The sequence below is a fragment of the Ursus americanus genome, chromosome 27 (genome assembly GCF_024610735.1).
Source record: "Ursus americanus isolate L20-20 chromosome 27, mUrsAme1.1.p, whole genome shotgun sequence".
Lineage (NCBI taxonomy): Eukaryota > Metazoa > Chordata > Mammalia > Carnivora > Ursidae > Ursus > Ursus americanus.
This window is the reverse complement of record NC_142153.1, coordinates 7,716,598-7,737,640: the sequence shown is the minus strand read 5'-3', so window position 1 is coordinate 7,737,640 and position 21,043 is coordinate 7,716,598. Positions and strand designations below refer to the sequence as shown.

Below are 21,043 nucleotides of genomic sequence, written 5' to 3'. Positions count from 1 at the left end.
AGGAAGCAGTTGACCAAAATTAGAGCTGAAATCAATCAAGCAGAAACCAGAAGTACAGTAGAACAGATCAACAGGACTAGAAGCTGGTTCTTGGAGAGAATCAATAAAATTGACAGACCACTGGCAAGACTTATCCAAAAGAAAAGAGAAAGGACCCAGATTATTAAAATTATGAATGAAAAGGGAGAGATCACGACGAACACCATTGAAATTGGAAGGATTATTAGAAATTTTTATAAACAGCTATATGCCAATAAACTAAGCAATCTGGAAGAGATGGAATCCTTTCTGGAAACCTATAAACTACCAAGATTGAAACCGGAAGAAAGTGATTTCTTAAACAGGCCAATTAATTATGAAGAAATTGAGTCAGTGATAAACAACCTTCCAAATAACAAAACTCCAGGCCCGGACGGTTTTCCTGGGGAATTCTACCAAGCATTCAAAGAAGAAATAATACCTATTCTCCTAAAGCTATTTCAAAAAATAGAAACAGAAGGAAAGCTACCAAACTCATTCTATGAGGCCAATATTACCTTGATCCCCAAACCAGGCAAAGACCCCATCAAAAAGGAGAATTACAGACCGATCTCCCTAATGAATATGGATGCCAAAATCCTCAACAAGATACTTGCTAATAGAATCCAAAAGTACATTAAAAGGATTATCCATCACGATCAAGTGGGATTCATACCTGGGATGCAAGCGTGGTTCAATGTTCGCAAATCAATCAGTGTGATACATCATATCAACAAGAAAAGACTCAGGAACCATATGATCCTCTCAATCGATGCCGAAAAAGCATTTGACAAAATACAGCATCCTTTCCTGATTAAAACTCTTCAGAGTGTAGGAATAGAAGGTACATTTCTCAATCTCATAAAAGCCATCTATGAAAAGCCAACTGCAAATATTATTCTCAATGGGGAAAAGCTGGAAGCCTTTCCCTTAAGATCAGGAACTCGACAAGGATGCCCACTCTTGCCACTATTATTCAACATAGTACTAGAAGTCCTTGCAACAGCAATCAGACGACAAAAAGGGATTAAAGGTATTCAAATCATCAAAGAAGAAGTCAAAATGTCTCTCTTCGCAGATGACATGATACTCTATATGGAAAACCCAAAAGAAGCCACTCCCAAACTATTAGAAGTTATAGAGCAATTCAGTAACGTGGCGGGATACAAAATCAATGCTCAGAAATCAGTTGCATTTCTATACACGAATAACGAGACCGAAGAAAGAGAAATTAGGGAATCCATCCCATTTACAATAGCACCAAAAACCATACGTTACCTTGGAATTAACTTAACCAGAGACGTAAAGGACCTATATTCTAGAAACTATAAATCACTATTGAAAGACATTGAGGAAGACATAAAAAGATGGAAAGATATTCCATGCTCATGTATAAGAAGAATTAACATAGTTAAAATGTCCATGCTACCCAGAGCAATCTACACTTTCAATGCTATCCCGATCAAAATACCGAGGACATTTTTCAAAGAACTGGAACAAACAGTCCTTAAATTTGTATGGAAACAGAAAAGGCCCCGAATCTCCAAGGAACTGTTGAAAAGGAAAAACAAAGCTGGGGGCATCACAATGTCGGATTTCGAGCTGTACTACAAAGCTGTGATCACAAAGACAGCATGGTACTGGCACAAAAACAGACACATAGACCAATGGAACAGAATAGAGAGCCCAGAAATGGACCCTCGGCTCTTTGGGCAACTAATATTTGATAAAGCAGGAAAAAACATCCGGTGGGAAAAAGACAGTCTCTTCAATAAATGGTGCTGGGAAAATTGGACAGCTACATGCAAAAGAATGAAACTTGACCACTCTCTCACACCATACACAAAAATAAACTCCAAATGGATGAAAGACCTCGATATGAGGCAGGAATCCATCAAAACTCTAGAGGAGAACATAGGCAGCAACCTCTACGACATCAGCCAAAGCAACCTTTTTCATGACACATCCCCAAAGGCAAGAGAAACAAAAGATAAAATGAATTTATGGGACTTCATCAAGATTAAAAGTTTCTGCACAGCCAAAGAAACAGAAAAACTAAGAGGCAGCCCACGGAATGGGAGAAGATATTTGCAAATGACACTACAGATAAAGGACTGGTATCCAAGATCTACAAAGAACTTCTCAAACTCAATACATGAGAAACAAATAAACAAATCAAAAAATGGGCAGAAGATATGAACAGACACTTTTCCAATGAAGACATACAAATGGCTAACAGACACATGAAAAAATGTTCAAAATCATTAGCCATCAAGGAAATTCAAATCAAAACCACACTGAGATACCACCTTACGCCAGTGAGAATGGCAAAAATAGACAAGGCAAGAAACAATTGTTGGAGAGGATGTGGAGAAAGGGGATCCCTCCTACATTGTTGGTGGGAATGCAAGTTGATACAGCCACTCTGGAAAACAGTGTGGTGGTCCCTTAAAAAGTTAAAAATTGAGCTCCCCTATGATCCAGCCATTGCACTACTGGGTGTTTACCCCAAAGATACAGATGTAGTGAAGAGAAGGGCCATATGCACCCCAATGTTCATAGCAGCAATGTCCACAATAGCTAAATCGTGGAAGGAGCCGAGATGCCCTTCAACAGATGACTGGATTAAGAAGTTGTGGTCCATATATACAATGGAATATTACTCAGCTATCAGAAAGAATGAGTTCTCAACATTTGCTACAACATGGACGGCACTGGAGGAAATAATGCTAAGTGAAATAAGTCAAGCAGAGAAAGACAACTATCATATGATTTCTCTCATCTATGCATCATAAGAACTAGGATGATCAGTAGGGGAAGAAAGGGATAAAGAAAGGGGGGATAATCAGAAGGGGGAATGAAACATGAGAGACTATGGACTATGAGAAACAAACTGAGGGCCTCAGAGGGGAGGGGGGTGGGGGAATGGGATAGACCGGTGATGGGTAGTAAGGAGGGCACGTACTGCATGGTGCACTGGGTTTATACGCAACTAATGAATCATTGAGCCTTACATCAGAAACCGGGGATGTACTGTATGGTGACTCACATAATATAATAAAAAATCAAAGAATCAAAAAATAAAAAAATAAAAAAAAAGAAATATGTCCATCAAAAGACACCATTAAGAGAATGAAAATATAAGCCTCATACGGGGAGAAGATATCCCCAATATACCATCTGACAAAAGATTCATATTCAAAATATATAAAACCCTACAAAACATTAATAAAAATATTAAAATGAGAAAGGGTGCCTGGGTGGCTCAGTTGGCTAAGTGTCCAGTTCTTGGTTTCAGCTCAGGTCATGATCTCATGGGCTATGGGCTAGAACCCCATGTTGGGCTCCACACTCAGCAGGGAGTCTATTTCAAGAGTCTCTCTCTCTGCTCCTCCCCCTGCTCACATGTTCTCTCTCTCTTCCTCTCTGTCTCAAATAAAATTAATTAATTAATTAATAAAACGGAAAACACATATATTTTCTCTTAAAGAGAATATCCAAATAGTGTAGAACAGTATCAAATGTTTTCAAACTCATTAGTTATCAGGTAAATGCTAATAAAAATGACAATATGATCTCATTATACATATACCAGAAGAGCTAAAACTTAAAAAAAAACTATCAATACCAATTGTTTGTGGGGATATGGAACCCTTGGATCTTTCATACATTGTTGATGGGGGAACAAATTGTTATAACCTTTTTTGAAAACTGTCACTATCTCCTAAGGTAACATATACTAACCATATAACATAAGGATTTCACTTCTAGGTAAATATTTAAAAAAAACTATGTCTACCAAATGGATATTTTTTCTTAAAAAGACATACAAATAATCAACAGGTACATGAAAAAGGTGCTCAACATCACTATTCATCAAAGTAATGCAAATCAAAACCACAACGAGATATCACCATACACCTGTTGGAATGTCTACTATCCAAAAGACAACAGATTTCAAATGTTGGCAAAGGTGAAGAAAAGGAAATACTTCTACACTATTGGTGAGAATGTAAATTGGTACAGCCATTATGGAAAACAGTATGATGGTTCCTTCAACAGTTAAAAATAAAACTACCATGTGATCCAGCAATTCCATTTCAGGGTATATATACTAAGGAAACAAAATCGGTATCTCAGAGATAGCTGCACTCCCATGTTCAATGCAGCATTATTCATAACAGATTAGATATGAAACCTACCTAAATGCCCATCAACAGATGAACGGATAAAAATACACACACACACACACACACACAATGGAATATTAGTCATAAAAAAGAAGGAAATCTACTTGCAAAACATGATGAACCTGAAGCACATTACGCTAAGTGAAATAAGCTAGACAGAGAAAGACAAAAACTGTATGGTGTCAATTATATGTAAAATTTAAAAAAAGAAAGAAGAAAGAGGAAAGAAAGAAAGAAAGAAAGAAAGAAAGAAAGAAAGAAAGAAAGGAAGGAAGGAAGGAAGGAAGGAAGAAAGAAAGAAAGAAAGAAAGAAAGAAAGAAAGAAAGAAAGAAAGAAAGAAAGAAAAAAAGGAAAAGAAAAGAAAAGAGAATAAAATGGTGGTTGCCAGTGGCTGGAGGGAGAGGAAATGGAGAGATATAGGGCAAAGGGTGTATACTTTCAGTCATAAGAAAGAATAAATTCTGAAGATCTAACACACAACATCGTGACTAGCGTTCATAATATGATATTGTATACTTGAAAGTTGCTGAGAATAGATCTTAAGTGTTCTTACCACACACACTTGTGCATACACACATACACATAAAGAAATGAAAAAAAATTAACTATGTGAGGTAATAGATGTGTTAATTATCTTAGTCTTGGCAATCAATCCACAATGTATATCAAATCATCACATTTTACACTTTAAATATATACAATTGTATTTGTTAATCATTTCTCAATAAAACTAGAAAACATTAAGTAAATTGGTAAGATGGTAAGTATCTGGAATGCTTAAAAAAGTAATATGACCAGAGATATTAAAGCAGGTTAAGGGAAGATCAAGGCTGCTAGAAAGTGAGGTCAAGGAGAGACTGGGCTAAGCTGAGGATGGGGGCAGGGTAGATAGTGTAGGGCATGCTAGGCTAGTTTGGGCTTTTAGTTGTAACTGAGTAACAACTAAAATAAAATATTTTTACTTGGAAATAGTTTAAAAATTACATTATGTTTTTGAAATTAAGAAAAAAAATTATTTCATTACTTTCAAAGAAAGAAAGAGAAGAGAGAAAGTAGGAATGAGAGAGGGAAAGAGGGAAGGAAAAGTTTGACTTACCAAAGCTTTTTCCACTATAATGTGAATTTCCAGGTATTGGGGTAATAGTTTTGAAAGAGTTGTTTCCTGAGGAGGCAAAAAAGGGATTTATCAAATGTTAACATGTAAAGTGCAAAGAGTAGCATGTATAGAAGGGAAACACATATAAAAACTTCATGAGGAATTAAATATAAAAATTAATTACAAATCAGAAAATTTCATTTGAAAATATATTCCAGGTTTAAAAGAGGCCCAGTGAGCATGCTGGAGTAATATAAGAACTCAGATACTCTCTATTAATACTGAATGAGAAAGAAAGTGAACATAAAGATATACATTCTGCTGTCTTCATCTCATGACAAACCTACATTATCAGTTCGCATTTGAAAATTCTTCACACACTGTCCTCCTAAAGACTATGGTAACACCAACCATGGTGCACTGGAAATCTTTAATTCATTCACAGAAAAATATAAGAAATACATGAGAATTCATAGTCTACACAGAAATTTGGGTAAACGGTATACTTTATACTATTAACCATATGGGTACACAAGAAAGAACAAAATGCGCAATATCAGAAATAATTCTGTAGTCTCAGAGTATAGACTGTATGCCCCATTTGATATGATGTAATAATTCTTGATTGTGCCAAGTCAGTCAGCTATATATCATCAATTTATGGTATCATCACTTAACACTGTAATGGTAATTTTTTTTATATGAGCTGTATTCCTAACACACTGAAATTCCATTTTACATATAGAAATTTGAAAAAATTTCTATATTTCTTCCTTGATCCAAGTTTCTTGGACTTTCCATATATCTTTTAGACCAAGCTATAAAAATTCTTGCTAGGATTTTAGAGGAATGATGTTAAACCTATACATTCATTTGGAGAAAAATGGAATATTTATTTTGCCGAGTCTCCCAATCCACGATATGTTTCTTCATTTATTGATGTCTTTGATTTATTACATCAGCATTTTGCACTTTTTAATATATAAAACCTGTTTTGCTATATATCTACCTGCAATGTCTGTGTTGCCCCTAAATTCATATGTTGAAACACTCCCAATGTAATTACATTTGGACATGGGGCCTTTGGAAAGAAATTAGATCATGAAGCTAGAGCCCTCATGAATGGGATTAGTGCCCTTACAAGAAGGGACCGAGCGCTAGCTAGTTGTCTCTCTACCATATAAGGATACAGCAAGAAGACAGGCCTCTATGTACCAGGAAGAGGACATTCACCAAAAATCTGAACAAGCTCACATCCTGATTTGGACGTCCAGTCTCCAGAACCACAAGAAATAAATGTTTGTTGTTTAAGCCACTAGTCTACAGTAATTTGTTATAACAGCCTAAACTAAGATACCGTTTTATTCTTTCAGTGATTGAAAATGTTATACATTTTTCCTATAGTCTTCACATATTCATTGTTAATATGTAGAAATGGTTGATTTTTGTATCTTGACCAAGTATTCTGTGACTTCATTGATTTCACTTAGTTTCAGCAGTTATTTTCTATATTTCCTGAGGTTTCTAAGCAAATAATCATGTCATCTGCACATAAAGGCATTCTTATGTTTTCTTTTCTGATCTGTATGTCTTTTATTTCCTTTTCTTGCTTTATTATTCTGCCTAGAAATCCAACACTATCAAATAAGGGTGGCCTTATACCAAATCTTAACAGGAAAGTACTCGGTCTTTCTTCATTAGGTATATTTGCTATCTGCTTTTTTTTTTTTTTTTTTTTTGGCTGGGTATACTTTATTAATGGTACATGACAAGGTAAGGCTCCCCAAACCCTTCCCCTTCCTCTGGGGGTCTGGGATGAAAACGGTGGAGGTTGGTTCTCAGTGTTTTGGGGGATAAGTTGAGGCAAAGACTCAGCAGCTGAGGGCCTCTCTCTTTCTCTTGCTCTCACTGGGGCAGGTGGTCCAGGGGGCTTACTCCTTGGAGGCCATGTGGACCATAAGGTCCACCACCTGGTTTCTGTAGGTAAATTCACACTCATACCAGGAAATGAACTTGACAAAGTGGTCATTGAGAGCAATGCCAGCCCCAGCATCGAAAAGTGGAAGAGTGGGTGTCACTGTTAAAGTCTCAGGAGACAAGTTGGGGCTCAGTGTACCCAAGGATGCCCTTGAGGGGGCCCTCTGATGCCTGTTTCACCACCTTCTTGATGTCATCATATTTGGCAGCTTTCTCCAGGTGGCAGGTCAGATCCACTACAGACATGTTGGGGGTGGGGACACAGAAAGCCATGCCAGTGAGCTTCCCGTTAAGCTCAGGGATGAACATGCCTATAGCCTTGGCAGTGCCTGTGGAAGCAGGGATGATGTTCTGGGCAGCTCCTTGGCCGTCATGCCACAGCTTCTCAGAGTGGCCGTCCACAGTCTTCTGGGTGGCAGTGATGGCATGGACGATGATCATGAGTCCTTCCATGATGTTCAAGTTGTTATGGATGACCTTGGCCAGAGGAGACAAGCAGTTGGTGGTGTAAGAGGCATTGCTGACAATCTTGAGGGAGTTGTCATACTTCTCATGGTTCACACCCATCACAAACATGAGGGCATCAGCAGAAGGAGCAGAGATGATGATCCTCTTGGACCCACACTTCAAGTGAGCCCCAGCCTTCTCTATGGTGGTGAAGACCACAGTGGACTCCACAACATACTCAGCACCAGCAATACCCCATTTGATGTTGGCTCTATCTCGCTCCTGGAAGATGGAGATGGACTTTCCATTGATGACAAATTTCCCATTCTCAGCCTTGACTGTGCCGTGCAATTTTCCATGGATGGAATCATACTGGAACATGTAGACCATGTAACTGAGGTCAATGAAGGGGTCATTGATGGCCACAATATCTACTTTGCCAGAGTTAAAAGTAGCCCTGGTGACCAGGCACCCAATAGGGCCAAATCTGTTCACTCTGACCTTCACCATCATGTCTCAGGGACGTGTCTGGCACTGCACCAGAGGATGCGGCTGTCTGTTGAACACGGAGGAGCAGAGACTCCTATCTGCTTTTATAGGATTATTTTTTATCACTAAAACAAGTTACAAGTTTCCAACATCACTGAGAATTTATATAATAAATGAATTTTGAATTGAATTTTGTCTTATTTTTCTGTATTAATTTAGATTGTGCACCTTTTCTTTTTTAACCTAGTAATATGGTAGATTATTTTGGCATATTTTCAAATATTGAACCAGACTTCCATTGCTGGATAAGCAATGCTTAATCATGGTGTGCAATCCTTCTAATAAATTACTCAATTATTTTTTGACAGCATTTTATTTAGAATTTTTACATCTATATTCATGGGTTTGTCTGTTTTGTACTGTTTGTACACAGTTTTAGTATCAGTACAATATTGTCCTCACAAAGTTAGTTGTAAAGTATTCACTTCTCTTCATCTTTGCTGGAGAAATTCTATAGAATTGGCATTAGATATTCTTTTAACATGTATTATAAATTTTACATAAAACCATCTACACCAGAGAGATTTTGCATTTGAGAGATTTTTCCCTGAAAATTCAATGCTTTTTAATGACTACAGGACTGTTTAGGTTGTCTACTCCATCTTGGTTGAGATTTGATAGTACATTGTTTTTAAGATATTGGCCCCATTTTATTTACATTGCCAAATGTATGTAGTTAGAGTTCTTTGCAGTATTGGTGATCTGGTTGTAGATCAGAGATCAGAAACAAGTGTTGCACAACAAACTATAACCTGTACAAAGTACATATTAATAATTTTTACTTAACCCATCAAAAAACTGAGACTGTGGATTAAACCACTAACCAAAATCTGGAGCGAGAAACGTGTCTGCAGGGAGGGCCAGAAACCAAGTATTTGCTTAGCTGGTTCTAATGACACCAAAAACTGTGTAAGCTGATAAGAATATCCAGCTAGAGATTTTGGCTGAATTTCTAAAGGCCAAGCTTGGCTAGCATAAAAGTGTGAAGTCTCTGGAAGTCATAAAGATAGTTGATTTCACAGATTCTTACAGGCTTTTTCTTTAGGAATTCCATAAGTTACTCACAATAAAGATTAAAGCATGTATTTAAAAAGATACAGTGCTGGCTGAGGAACATCAGCCACTGCAGAAACTACCCAAACTCATCCCCTTTTATCTCCTTTATGACACAAAATCCTTAATCTACTGGAGAAAGTGGAAAGAGGTTTATATCCTGAGGGCACTGGTAAAAACTACATCTGGGAGAGGAAAATGAATAAAAAGGTCTAATTCTGGAAGGAAAGTAAGGAATACTTGTTAGGACCAGTATTACATCTGGAGGAGAGAGTTGGTGACCTTTGTGAAGACTACATCCCCAAATCCAGGTTCATAGTTTTAATCCAACACTGGGTTTTAACCTGAACATCAGAGAATTCCTCTGTTTTCTGCTCCATGCCAAATCCATGACCTGTGCTAAAATGTGTTAAAAAAAAATACAGGAAAGACATTTAATTCAATATCTACTGCCTACTGCATTATGTAACATGTTTAGCTTTCACAAAAGAGAGAGAAGGGATACAGACAGGAAAGAAGAAAATGCAATATAAAAGCTATAGCAATGATGAGAATCAGACTTATGAATGACACAGATGTTGGAACTATCAGAAGGAAGATTTAAAGCAATTCCAGTTAATATGTTATAGGCTTTAGTGGAAAATATTAAACAACATGCAACATGAGATGTGTTATTTCAACACCAAATAGTTCTACAACAACCACCCAATATGGAAAGTAGTTGGTAGTCCCTATCCACATGTGTCTATGAACACTTTATCATTGGGTAGCTTTGTATTGTGTTTTTGATAAGCCAGTGTATGTAACTTTGCAATTAGAAATGATCTGGAAAAGGAAAGAGGTTGTCTGCTTGCCTTTCAGAAAAAAACAAAATAAAAAAACCCCACAGTATTATAATTTTCTCAATAACTTTTAGACAAAACCAATGATTGTCTAGTGAAAGTTTGGCAAACATATCTTCTATTATTTTAAATAAGAATTAATAATGACATATCATGTAAAAATGAAAAATACAGAATGACGCTCAAAAATGTTCCATAGGAGGATGCTGTGACAGCAGACATAAACCACAAAATCCCTACAAGAAAAAAATGTGGAAAACAGAAATTTTGAAGAATACAAACAAATTGACCTAATGAACATCTGTAAAACGCTACACAAAACAACTGCAGGATATATAACGAATATACTAAAGTCAAATGCACTATCTGAACATGATGAAAATCAATTAAATATAAGTGCTAAGAAAGATATCTGAAAATGTCCAATTATGCACACTTCTAAATTTCCCATGAGTCAATGGAGGAATAACAGGTAAATTTTAAAAAGCTACATTAAAAGATTATAAATATACTGTATATAAAATTCAAGAAATGAAAATACATCAATTAAAATCAGGTTGAGAACAACCAAAAATTCTCCTCTACATAAAACCAACAAGAGAACTGGCAAAAATTGTTAGAATCAACTTTTTTCAGATCTCTAGAAATTAACAAATGGCTTGCAGCCTTTGAGGGAGTGTTTATTCAAGAAAAATAACTGATCTGGGTAAAAATCGTGATTTTTGTGGAATTTGAATTCATTCTAGTATCTTCTCCCATTAATTGAAAACTAATAGCTCAAATTCGCAGTAAATACCAGCAGACTGGCAACCTCCAGAAAAAGCATAATATGGCTGGAACATCTTCAAAATCTCATTTCCAAAGAAATGTCATGACCTGACCTATTTTATTCCTAGAAAACCTATCTTAAGTTTGTCCACATTGACCTAAATCACATCTTACACAGTGTGAAAAGCACTTTTTCCAAAGGCATTTGTTCTAAACAATTACATACATTTTTTTTTAAACTTTACAGTTGTCTGGGGCAGTGAATGACCATGGGGCAAACAGTAGAACAACAAAAAGACGTAGAAGGAATAGCTGGAGAATAAGATATTCACACAGAGCTTTGAAAAACTATGATAAATTTCTGGGAATCTAGCAGATCACACACATGTATCAGGCTAAGTACATCCCCAAGTCTGTACACATACTTAGGAAAGACCTGAAAACACCCTAAACTCTCGTCTCTGATTGATCTTAAGGCTCTGCACAAGCAGAAGGTGAAAGGAAAGGCACAGTTGTTAACTGCCTTAACTGAGTGACAAAGGCATGCTCCAACAGGTACAGCAATACTCTCAGCAACAACTGGGAAACTTATTGTTTCCAAGCATTTGAAGAACTCTGTCTGATCATTAACCCACCAAAATATGGGAGAATAGAGACTTCAGTGGCTACATACAACACAGAATACAGACTTTAGAGAACCAGTTAAAAATTTACAAAACAAATAATAACTGCAATGAATAGCAATATTTGATGGAGGAGGATCTGATTTCCAGAGTTATCACATTGTATTATTTGGAGTGACTAGTTTCAGTTTTCAAAAAATTATGAGACATGAAAAAGACCCAAAGTATGACCCATATACAGGAAAAAGGTCAATAGAAACTGCCTTTGAGGACGATTAGACATTGGACTTACTAGAAAAATACTTTAAATTAGGTATTTTGAATAATTTTCAAAGAGCTAAAAGAAGCTGTGTATAAATAACTGAAGGAGGATATTATAATAATGTCTCACTAAATATGGAATATCAATAAAGGCATAAAATATTTAAAAAGAAATAAATCAAACTTCTGGTATTGAAAAATAAAACAATTAAAATAAAATAATACCCATTAGAGTGGCTCCACATCAGACATGGGCAGACAGAAGAAAGAATCAAGGAACTTGAAGACAGATCTATTGCAATTATACAATCTAAGGAAGAGAAAGAAACAAGAATGGAGCTAAATAAACAAAATCTAATACACCTGTGGGGCACTATCAAGCATACCAACATACACATAATGGAAGTATAATAAAGTGAGGAGGTAGATAAAAGGACCGAAGAATAATCAAAGAACTAGCGGCACACAATCTCCCAAATTAGGTGAAAAACATTAATGTACACAAGAAAGAAGCTCAGTCAACTCCCATTTAGATAAACTCAAAAAGAACCACTCAAAGATACATTATTTAAAAAATGCCTTAAGCCAAAGATAAAGAGAGAAACTTGGAAGATGCAACAGAGAAGGGACTCATCATGTACAGGAATCCTCAATAAGATTAATGACAGCTAATTTTTCATCAGCAATCATGGAGGCCATAAGAGTGAATTAAAATATTCCAAATGATGAAAAAAAAAACATCTGTTGAACAAGAACTCTATATGCAGCCAACAGGTAAATTAAGAGTTTAAAATATACAGACAACCGGGGATGTACTGTATGGTGACTAACATAATATAATAAAAAATCATTATTAATAAAAAAAATAAATAAATAAAAAAATAAAATATACAGACGATTATCTATTTTAGAAAGATGTGTTCTAGTAATACATAAAGCTATATATAAAATATTAAAGTAATTTTAGCAAGGTAGTTGTAATTTGACTTACTTTATTGTCTTTATTTATATAGTGACTTCATTTTTCCTGTATTTCTAAATTTTACTCAATAATCTGCATTTTTGCTTGAATAAAATAGAAAATAAGAAATGTAACACAATACATTATAATAAGCCTGAAATACATTATTGTGCAATTTTTCATATATTTTAGAAGGAATATGGATGTTTTATTTAAAAGTGCAGACAGAAAATATCAAATTTGGTATTTCTACTGCATAGCTAAGTAGTTCCTCTCCACAATCAACAAAATTCTACATAAGTAATTTCACAGTATGTCATAACATCAGAATCATCATGTTACCTGTGAACTTAAATTATATTTATAGGGTTGGTCTTTCTGCCAAATATTGCTGTGATTTTCTGCTAACAGTGGTATATCTGGATTTTCATTTTTCACTTGATAAATTATGTGTTCAAATCGTGCTGAAGATTCCAATGGCTCAATTCCATAACTGACGTTTTCAAACTGAAGGAATCCCCTGAATATTTAGAAAGCAATGATATAAAAACCCTACAAGTGATCTCATCAAAGCTACAACCAAAACTGTGAAAAAAAGCTTTAAAAATTTAAACAATTAAATTTAAATACTTTAAAGCAGGTATTTAAATAATTCCAAAGAGCTAAAAGAAACCATATATAAACAACTAAAGGGAAATATTATAATGATGTCTCAATAAATAAAGAATGTCAACAAAGGTATGGAAATTATAAAGAAGAAATCAATAGAAATTCCAGTTTGAAATATAGTAAGGAACACATTATAAACACATTTTATTTTCCCATTTTTTCTGGTTTACCATTAGTAACTGAGATATCATATCTACCTTAGTTTTGCTCATATATTAAAGAACAAAATATATTGCAAAGCATTTTATGTTACCTGTGTAGTAGTCATATTTATTCACAATATATTAAGACCAAGTATTTGTTGAAAACCAAGCACTTGCTGAGAATTCCAAGAATAAAGTTCATGTTCTTACAGAGTTTAGAATAAGGGAAAGCAGGTATGTAAAGTGTATATCTAAAGAGGTGGATATCTATGAAAACCGCATGAAATGAATGCCAATTTTTCCGAGTTGACATGAATAAATTCTAGAAATCAGGCAACCAAAACCAAAAGGAAGTTAGGGAGAGTCTTTTTTTTTCTTTGCTCTGGACCAGCCTTCCTCTAATAAACTTAATACCTTTCTCTTACCACCACCACTGATGAAAATCACTTTTCCCTGCCCTTTTACCTCTGAAGGTCCTTCTTAATTAGTTGTTTTATGTCTGATACTGAGTGCACCTAAACTGAAAGCATACAAAATGCACATATTGAAATGATTAATTCATATCATTTTCCATAACTATTTGAGATAATTTAAAGATAATGCAACAATATTATTTGGTTCTAAAGTTTCCTTTACCAAAACTATCCCCTTCTACACAGTATCTTGAATAAGATACCTCCAGTCAGGATTCCCTGGAGTGATTTTATTTCAATGGACACTAAAGTTCAGCTGCTAATATTGATATTAAAAAGTAAGGCCATCATAAAGGAAACTGTTAGATTTGGATTCTCCTTAAACATTCCCAGATTTATGTCTGCAAGCCACTAAGTTTTATTTTAAAGTTTTCCATGTGTAAGTATCACGTAAGATCCTATTACCTGAGTCCAGAACAGATGCTAAGTGTTGCAAGTGAATTTGGAATATCTGCAACATATCCTTGGTAATGGCAATGCGTCTGAAAAACAATATAGAAAAATAAATAAATAAATAATTTATGAATAAAAATGTATTTGCTAACATTGCACAAGATTAAAAATGTTGAAATAATTGAAAATAATAAGATTGTGTATCATATAGATTTGTTAATGCGGATTTTCAAGGAAAAAGGGTTTTTGACAATCCTCTTTATTTTGTACCACCAACGTGCCAATGAGTATTCTTTCAGCCTGGGTTTTATCTCTGTCATGTACCATTTTTATGTACAACAATCAACCATATAACAGGTCATAACTATACAGAATAAAATATTTGTATTAAATTGTCATCATGGAACAAATATATCCCAATGGTAGTGATATGGCCACTTCAATAAAAAAAACCATATGCTAACAAATATGTAAGACATCTAGAGCTTACCTTAAAATATGAAGACTCTAAATGTAAAAATCCAGTTTCATTATATGAATAAACCAAAAAGTTCTGGGGTAAGAATGAGCTAAGAAAAGCAAAAACAAAAATGGTCGTCATGAATATGATATGAATATAAACATCAAAATAAAAATAAATGTGAAATATATAGGATTCATATAATAATATGCTTTAATTAGAACTGAGTCCTCTGTATCAGATATTAACCTGTGGGCCTATGTATGTTTTTATCTAACAAACATTTACTGAGTGCCTACTGATAAATCCTTTTCTAGGCTTTGGGATACAGCAGTAAACAAAAGACAAAACCATTGGTCTTCATGACAGTGAGAGACAAATACTGCTAGCATGTCAGATGTTAAATGTTATAAATAAGGCCTGGGTGAGGGAAGTTGGTTGCAAAGTATAGATAGGATGGCATGGAAACCTCACTGAATAGGCTGAACCTGAAAACAAGCCACATGGATTTGCACAGATATGTTATTCAAGACAGAGGTAGGAGAAAATGCAAAGACCCTGAGGCCAAAATATGCCTTCTGTATATAAAGAACAGCTAGGGGGTGATGTGACTGGAATGAAAGGTGATTGAAGATGAGAGATAGTAGGAAGAGTTGGTGTCACAGAGATGAGAAGCTATTAGAAGATTTTGAACAGATATATGATAGGATCAGACCAATATTTTATGTTATTTTTGTTAAGTTTTATTTATTTAAGTAATCTTTACACCCCACATGGGGCTCAAACTTACAACCCTGAGATCAAGAGTCACATGCTCTTCTGACTGATCTAGCCAGGCATCCCTCAAACCAACATTTTAATAGAATCAGGCTGAATGCTATGTTGGGAATTATCTGTAGGGCAAATAAGCAGAGAGAGCAATTAGGCTATTACAGTCATCCAGGCAAGATATGATAGTGGCTTGAACTAAGACAGTAACAGAGATGGAGGTCCAATTATGGATATATTTTGAAGGTTGAACATGGAATTTAATAATCTCTTGGGGGGAATAATCCATTGTGAGGGAAACAAAAGAAAAAAAATGATATAAAGGATAACTCCAAGGTCTTGTTTTGAGAAACTAGAGTTGCCATTTACTGAGATGATTGTAGGAAGGATAAGTTTTGGAAAAATATCAGAAGTACATTTTGGATATGATAAGTATAAGAATTCTAGCAAACATTTGACTATCAAATAAGTAGTCAGATAAACGAATGTGGTGTTCATTGGAGAGGAATAAAGTTGAGATAAAACTTGGGAGTAATCAATACATTATATACAATGATATATATTACCTAAAATAAAGCAAATAAATAAAGATGACTTAGGAAATCAGAAATATATGAACTGAAGCAGTACTTTTCTCTCATGTAAACAAAAAGACTCACTTGGGGGGGGGGGTTGGGTTCAAGATAACAGCATAGAATGGTATTTAAAGTTGCAAGAGGGGATGAAATAACCAGGTGATTGAATGTAGCTAGAGAAAAACAAGATTCAAGAAAAGTACCACGGAGTATTCTAAGATTGGAGAGATGGGGAAGAATCCAAAAAACAAACAAGATGAAACAAACAAGCAAACAAAACTGAGAGAGTAAACACAATGGTAAGTATTAAACCAGAAGTCTGCAGTGTTCTGGAAGCCAAATGAAGTAAGTACTTTTGGAAGAGATACTGATCAGCTACATAAAATACTGCCACTTGGTCAAGACAAATGAAGACTAAGAAATAACTGGCATTCAGAAACATGAAGATGTTTCTTACCACAAGACAAATAAGATGGTCTTCTCAAAAAACATTTTAATGGAATTTTACAAACATTAAAGACCAACATATGCTTAATGGTCATGAATTAAGTGAGAACAGTCATAAATTAAGTGACGAGTTTTCTTCAGCCTTGTTCAACTACAGAGATGTAAGTCAGACAAAATGCAGTTGTTACAAATATATATTTTCAAAGATGCAGGCAAAGAAGAGGCTGTTTGGTTCCGCTTGCATGAAATGTTGCGAAATTGCAAAATAGGAGATGGAAAGTAGATTAATTGTTGCCTGGAGTGGTGGGTGGGAACGGGGTATAAATGTGAAATGGCATGAGGATCTTATGTAGGATATGAAATGTTCTACAACTGATTTATGGTTGGTGGTTGCAATACTGCATACAGTTATTAGAAATTATTGAATTACACACTTGAGTGAGTTTGATGACATATGAACGTACCCAATAAAGTTGTTAAAAATAAATGCATATGTAATTAATACATTAATAAAATATGTCATTAGTTGAATTTCCCACCAATAACCACTTGATGTGTAACTAAGTTTGATTTTACATCAGGCATACTCAACATACAACTTGTAGTTCTTGGGTTGGATGGCTTTAGACTCGATTGAAGATTTACAAATAAGTGGCTTATTTCTTAATGTGACAATAACAAGCTAGAAAATTAAAATGCAGCATTCTACCATTCAACATTCTACTCTTCTATTATTCAAGATTTAATTAATCCTAATTGAAAAACAGATTGATTAAAATCTACATTATATTGCATTCTTTAATTTAAATTATATACCAAAATATTTTAAAAAGTAAATCTAAGCCTTAATGGAAAATTATATCTTACTGTTTTCTGAGATGCAGAGTGTATGGTTTTTCATCAATTGTAATGATATAAATCACCTAAAATAAAGCAAATAAATAAAGATGACTTAGTAAATCAGAACTATATAAACTGAAGCAGTACTTTTCTCTCATGTAAACAAAAAGACTCACTTGGGGAGTTGGGTTCAAGATAACAACACAAGAAGATCCTGAACTCATTCCCTCCCATGGATACAACCAATATACGACTACCTATGGAGTAATTTACTCTGAAAAAACTGGAAAAGTGGATGAACAGAGACTCTACAAGAAAAGACAGAAAGGACAGCATTAAGATGGATAGGAGAGGCAGAGATACAATCTTGCCAAAAACAAAACAAAACGAAAACAAACAAACAAAAAACACTCCAGCAGGGTGATATATAATTGGGAGGGAAGACAAAAATACAGAGATTTTCCTAAGGAGTCAGAGGTTTATGCTACACAATAGACACCTCAAATGTTAGACCCTACATAAGAGAGTTGAGCCCCCAAAATACCAGACTTTGAAAACCAATAGAGATTACATCCAGGAAAACCACAGAACTGTAGAGCATGGAGAACCCACTCTTAAAGGGATAACATGCAGAATCACTGACCGTGGGACCCAGAGCAAAAACACTAACTTGGAAATCACCTAGACCCTATGTGGGGACCCATTTACTAAACTTAAAGTACCTGCCAGAGAAGTAGTAAACCACTGAAACGTTCTCTGGGGACAGAGAAATTTGTGGGTGTTATATCTGTAACATCATGCTACTTTGCTAATGTCAGTGCTGGTGGGCATCATTTTGGAACTATCTCTCTAACCTGCTAGAGCCTTTGGGCATACTCAACTAAAAACCCTGTCCACACTATGGCAGCACAGCCATACTTTACAGCCAGGCCAGATACCAGCCCCACTCACTCCTGGGCCTCAGTGCAGCTGTGTGATGCACCTGGCTGGCATGGGTGCCAACTCTGCTGACCCCTGTGCTGCAGATGGGTGTGCACAGCTTCTGTAGTGACACCCCTTGAGCATGTAGCTCTAGTGGTTAGAGGAGATGGTGCTTTTAGGCTTCTTGTGACAACTACAAAAGGCTGTTCCTTCAAGATTGGGAGAGGTAGTTGATTTGCGTAATACACAGAAACAAATACAGAAAATTAGGAAATTGAAGAGACAGGAGAATATGTTCCAAATGAAAGACAAAACATCAGAAGCCATTAATGAAATGCAGATGGACAAACAACCTGACAAAGAGTTAAAAGTAATAGTCATATAGATGTTTGCCAAACTTGGAAGAATAGTGATGAACACTGTGAGATCCTCAACAAAGAGACAGTAAATATAAGAAAGTTCCAAACAGAAGTTAAAGATCTAAAGAATACCATAATCGAAATGAAAAATATACTAGAGGGGTTCAACAGCACACTGAATGAAGCCAAAGACTGGATCATTGAGCTGGAAAACAAAGCAACAGAACTCATCCAGAGAAAGCAGGAAAAAAAAAATAATTAAAAAATGAAGATAACTAAGAAACCATGAGTACAACATCAAGTGGAATAATACTTAGTTACAGTGATTCCAGAAGGAGCAGATGAACAGAGAAAGGGCCAGGAAACTTATTTGAAGAATTAGTGACTGAAAATTTCCCTAAAATGAGGAAGGAAAGAGATATACGGGTCCAGGAAGCCTAGACAATCCCAAATAAAATAAACCCAAACAGATCCACACCAAGATATATTACAACTAAAATGGTCAAAGTTAAAGATAGAGAGATTCTTAAAAGCAGCAAAAGAAGCACAACTTACTACACGCAAGTAGATCTCATAAGTCTTTCGGCAGAAACTATGCAAGCCAAAAGAGAGTGACATGACATATTCAAAGTGCAGAATGGAAAAACTTCCAATCAATAATTCTCTACCTGGCAAGGCTGTTATTCTGAATTGAATAAGAGATTAAGTTTTCCAGTTACACAAAACCTAAAGGAGTTCATCATCACTAAACTGGCATTAAAAGAAATGTTAAAAGTTAGGACTTCTCTAAACTGAAAAGAAATGACACCAATTAATAACAGAAAAACATATAAAAGTAAAAAGGCTCACTGGAAAAGGTAAACACATAGTAAAGGTAGTGGGTTAATCACTTATAAAGCAAGTATGAAGGTTAAAAGGCAAAAACAATAAAATTAGCTGAAACTACAAGAATTTGTTAGAGGGTACATAAAATAAAAGATGCAACATGTGACATAAGAATATAAAACATGAGAGAAGGAGAGGAATGTAAAGTTTTGGAATGTGTTCAAATTTAAGTTGCTGTCAACTCAAAACATAAAATAGGAAGTTATATGTAAACCTCAGAATAATCACAAATACATACAAAGAGTAAATACACAAAAGAAAAATGAGAAAGAAATCTAAACATAGCACTAACAAAAGACATCAAACCACAAGGGAAGAGAGAAAGAGAAGAGGAAAGGAACAGAGAAGAACTACAAAAACAGCCAGAAAATAATTAGCAAAGTGGCAATAGCTACATGCCTATCAATAATTACTTTAAATGTAAAGGCACTCTATAATCAAAAGACATAAGATGGTTGAGTGGATTAAAAAAAACAAGACTTATCTATGTTCTACCCACATGAGATTAATTTCAGAAGAAAGGACACACACAAGCTGAAATTGAAGGGATGGAAAAAGATATTCCACGGAATGGAAACAAACAAAAAAGCTGCATAGTTATATTCATAACCAACAAAATAGACTTTGAAACAAAGACTGTAATAATAGATGAAGAAAGACATTACATAATGATAAAGGGTCAATTCAATAAGAAAATATAACATTTATAAATACATATGTGCCAAGATACATAAAGCAAATATCGATGTATCTAAACAGAAATTAAAAGCTATATAGAGGCTCCTGGTGGCTCAGTCAGTTGAGCATTGGACTCTTGATTTCAGCTCAGGTCATGATCTCAGGGTCTTGATATTGAACCTTGTGTTAGGCTCCATGACTGCTGAGCCCACTTGAGATTATCTCTCTCTCTCCCTCTCTTCCCCTCTCCCACTCCTGTGCTTTCTGTGTATGTGTGTGTCTCTCTCTCAAAAAAAAAAAAAAGCTATATAAAATAGTAGGAGATTTAATCCCAACTTTTGACCAGATAGAAAACCAATACGGAAATATCAGTCTTAAAAAAAACAAAACAAAACAAAACAAAAAAAACATTAAACCAGATGGACTTAATAGTTCTTAACAGAGTATTCCATCCAAAAGCAAAAGAATATGCATTCTTCTCAGATGCACATAAAACATTCTCCAGGTAAGATCACATACTAGACCATAAAATAAGACTCAAAAATCAAGAATACTGAAATCATATCAAGCATCTTCTCCAAACACAATAGTATAAAACTAGAAATCAATTTCAAGAAGAAAACTAGAAAAAAACAACAAAAAGGCA

At 35.0% G+C, this 21,043-nt stretch overlaps 1 protein-coding gene and 1 pseudogene across 1 annotated transcript in view; both read right to left on the bottom strand.

Annotated features, from left to right (window-relative positions):
- The window catches only part of LOC123780332 (disintegrin and metalloproteinase domain-containing protein 18-like), a 148,581-nt gene that overhangs the window by 126,402 nt on the left and 1,136 nt on the right, over window positions 1-21,043 (bottom strand). The window contains exons 2-7 of the mRNA XM_087856316.1: window positions 19,390-19,519; window positions 17,582-17,637; window positions 14,955-15,033; window positions 14,477-14,553; window positions 13,129-13,306; window positions 5,306-5,371 (exon numbers count right to left, since the gene is read on the bottom strand). Of these exons, the coding sequence (XP_087712442.1) occupies window positions 5,306-5,371; window positions 13,129-13,306; window positions 14,477-14,553; window positions 14,955-15,033; window positions 17,582-17,637; window positions 19,390-19,519 (586 nt within the window). The remainder of the gene's footprint in view (window positions 1-5,305; window positions 5,372-13,128; window positions 13,307-14,476; window positions 14,554-14,954; window positions 15,034-17,581; window positions 17,638-19,389; window positions 19,520-21,043) is intronic.
- LOC123780318 (glyceraldehyde-3-phosphate dehydrogenase pseudogene) lies at window positions 7,237-8,257 on the bottom strand (annotated as a pseudogene).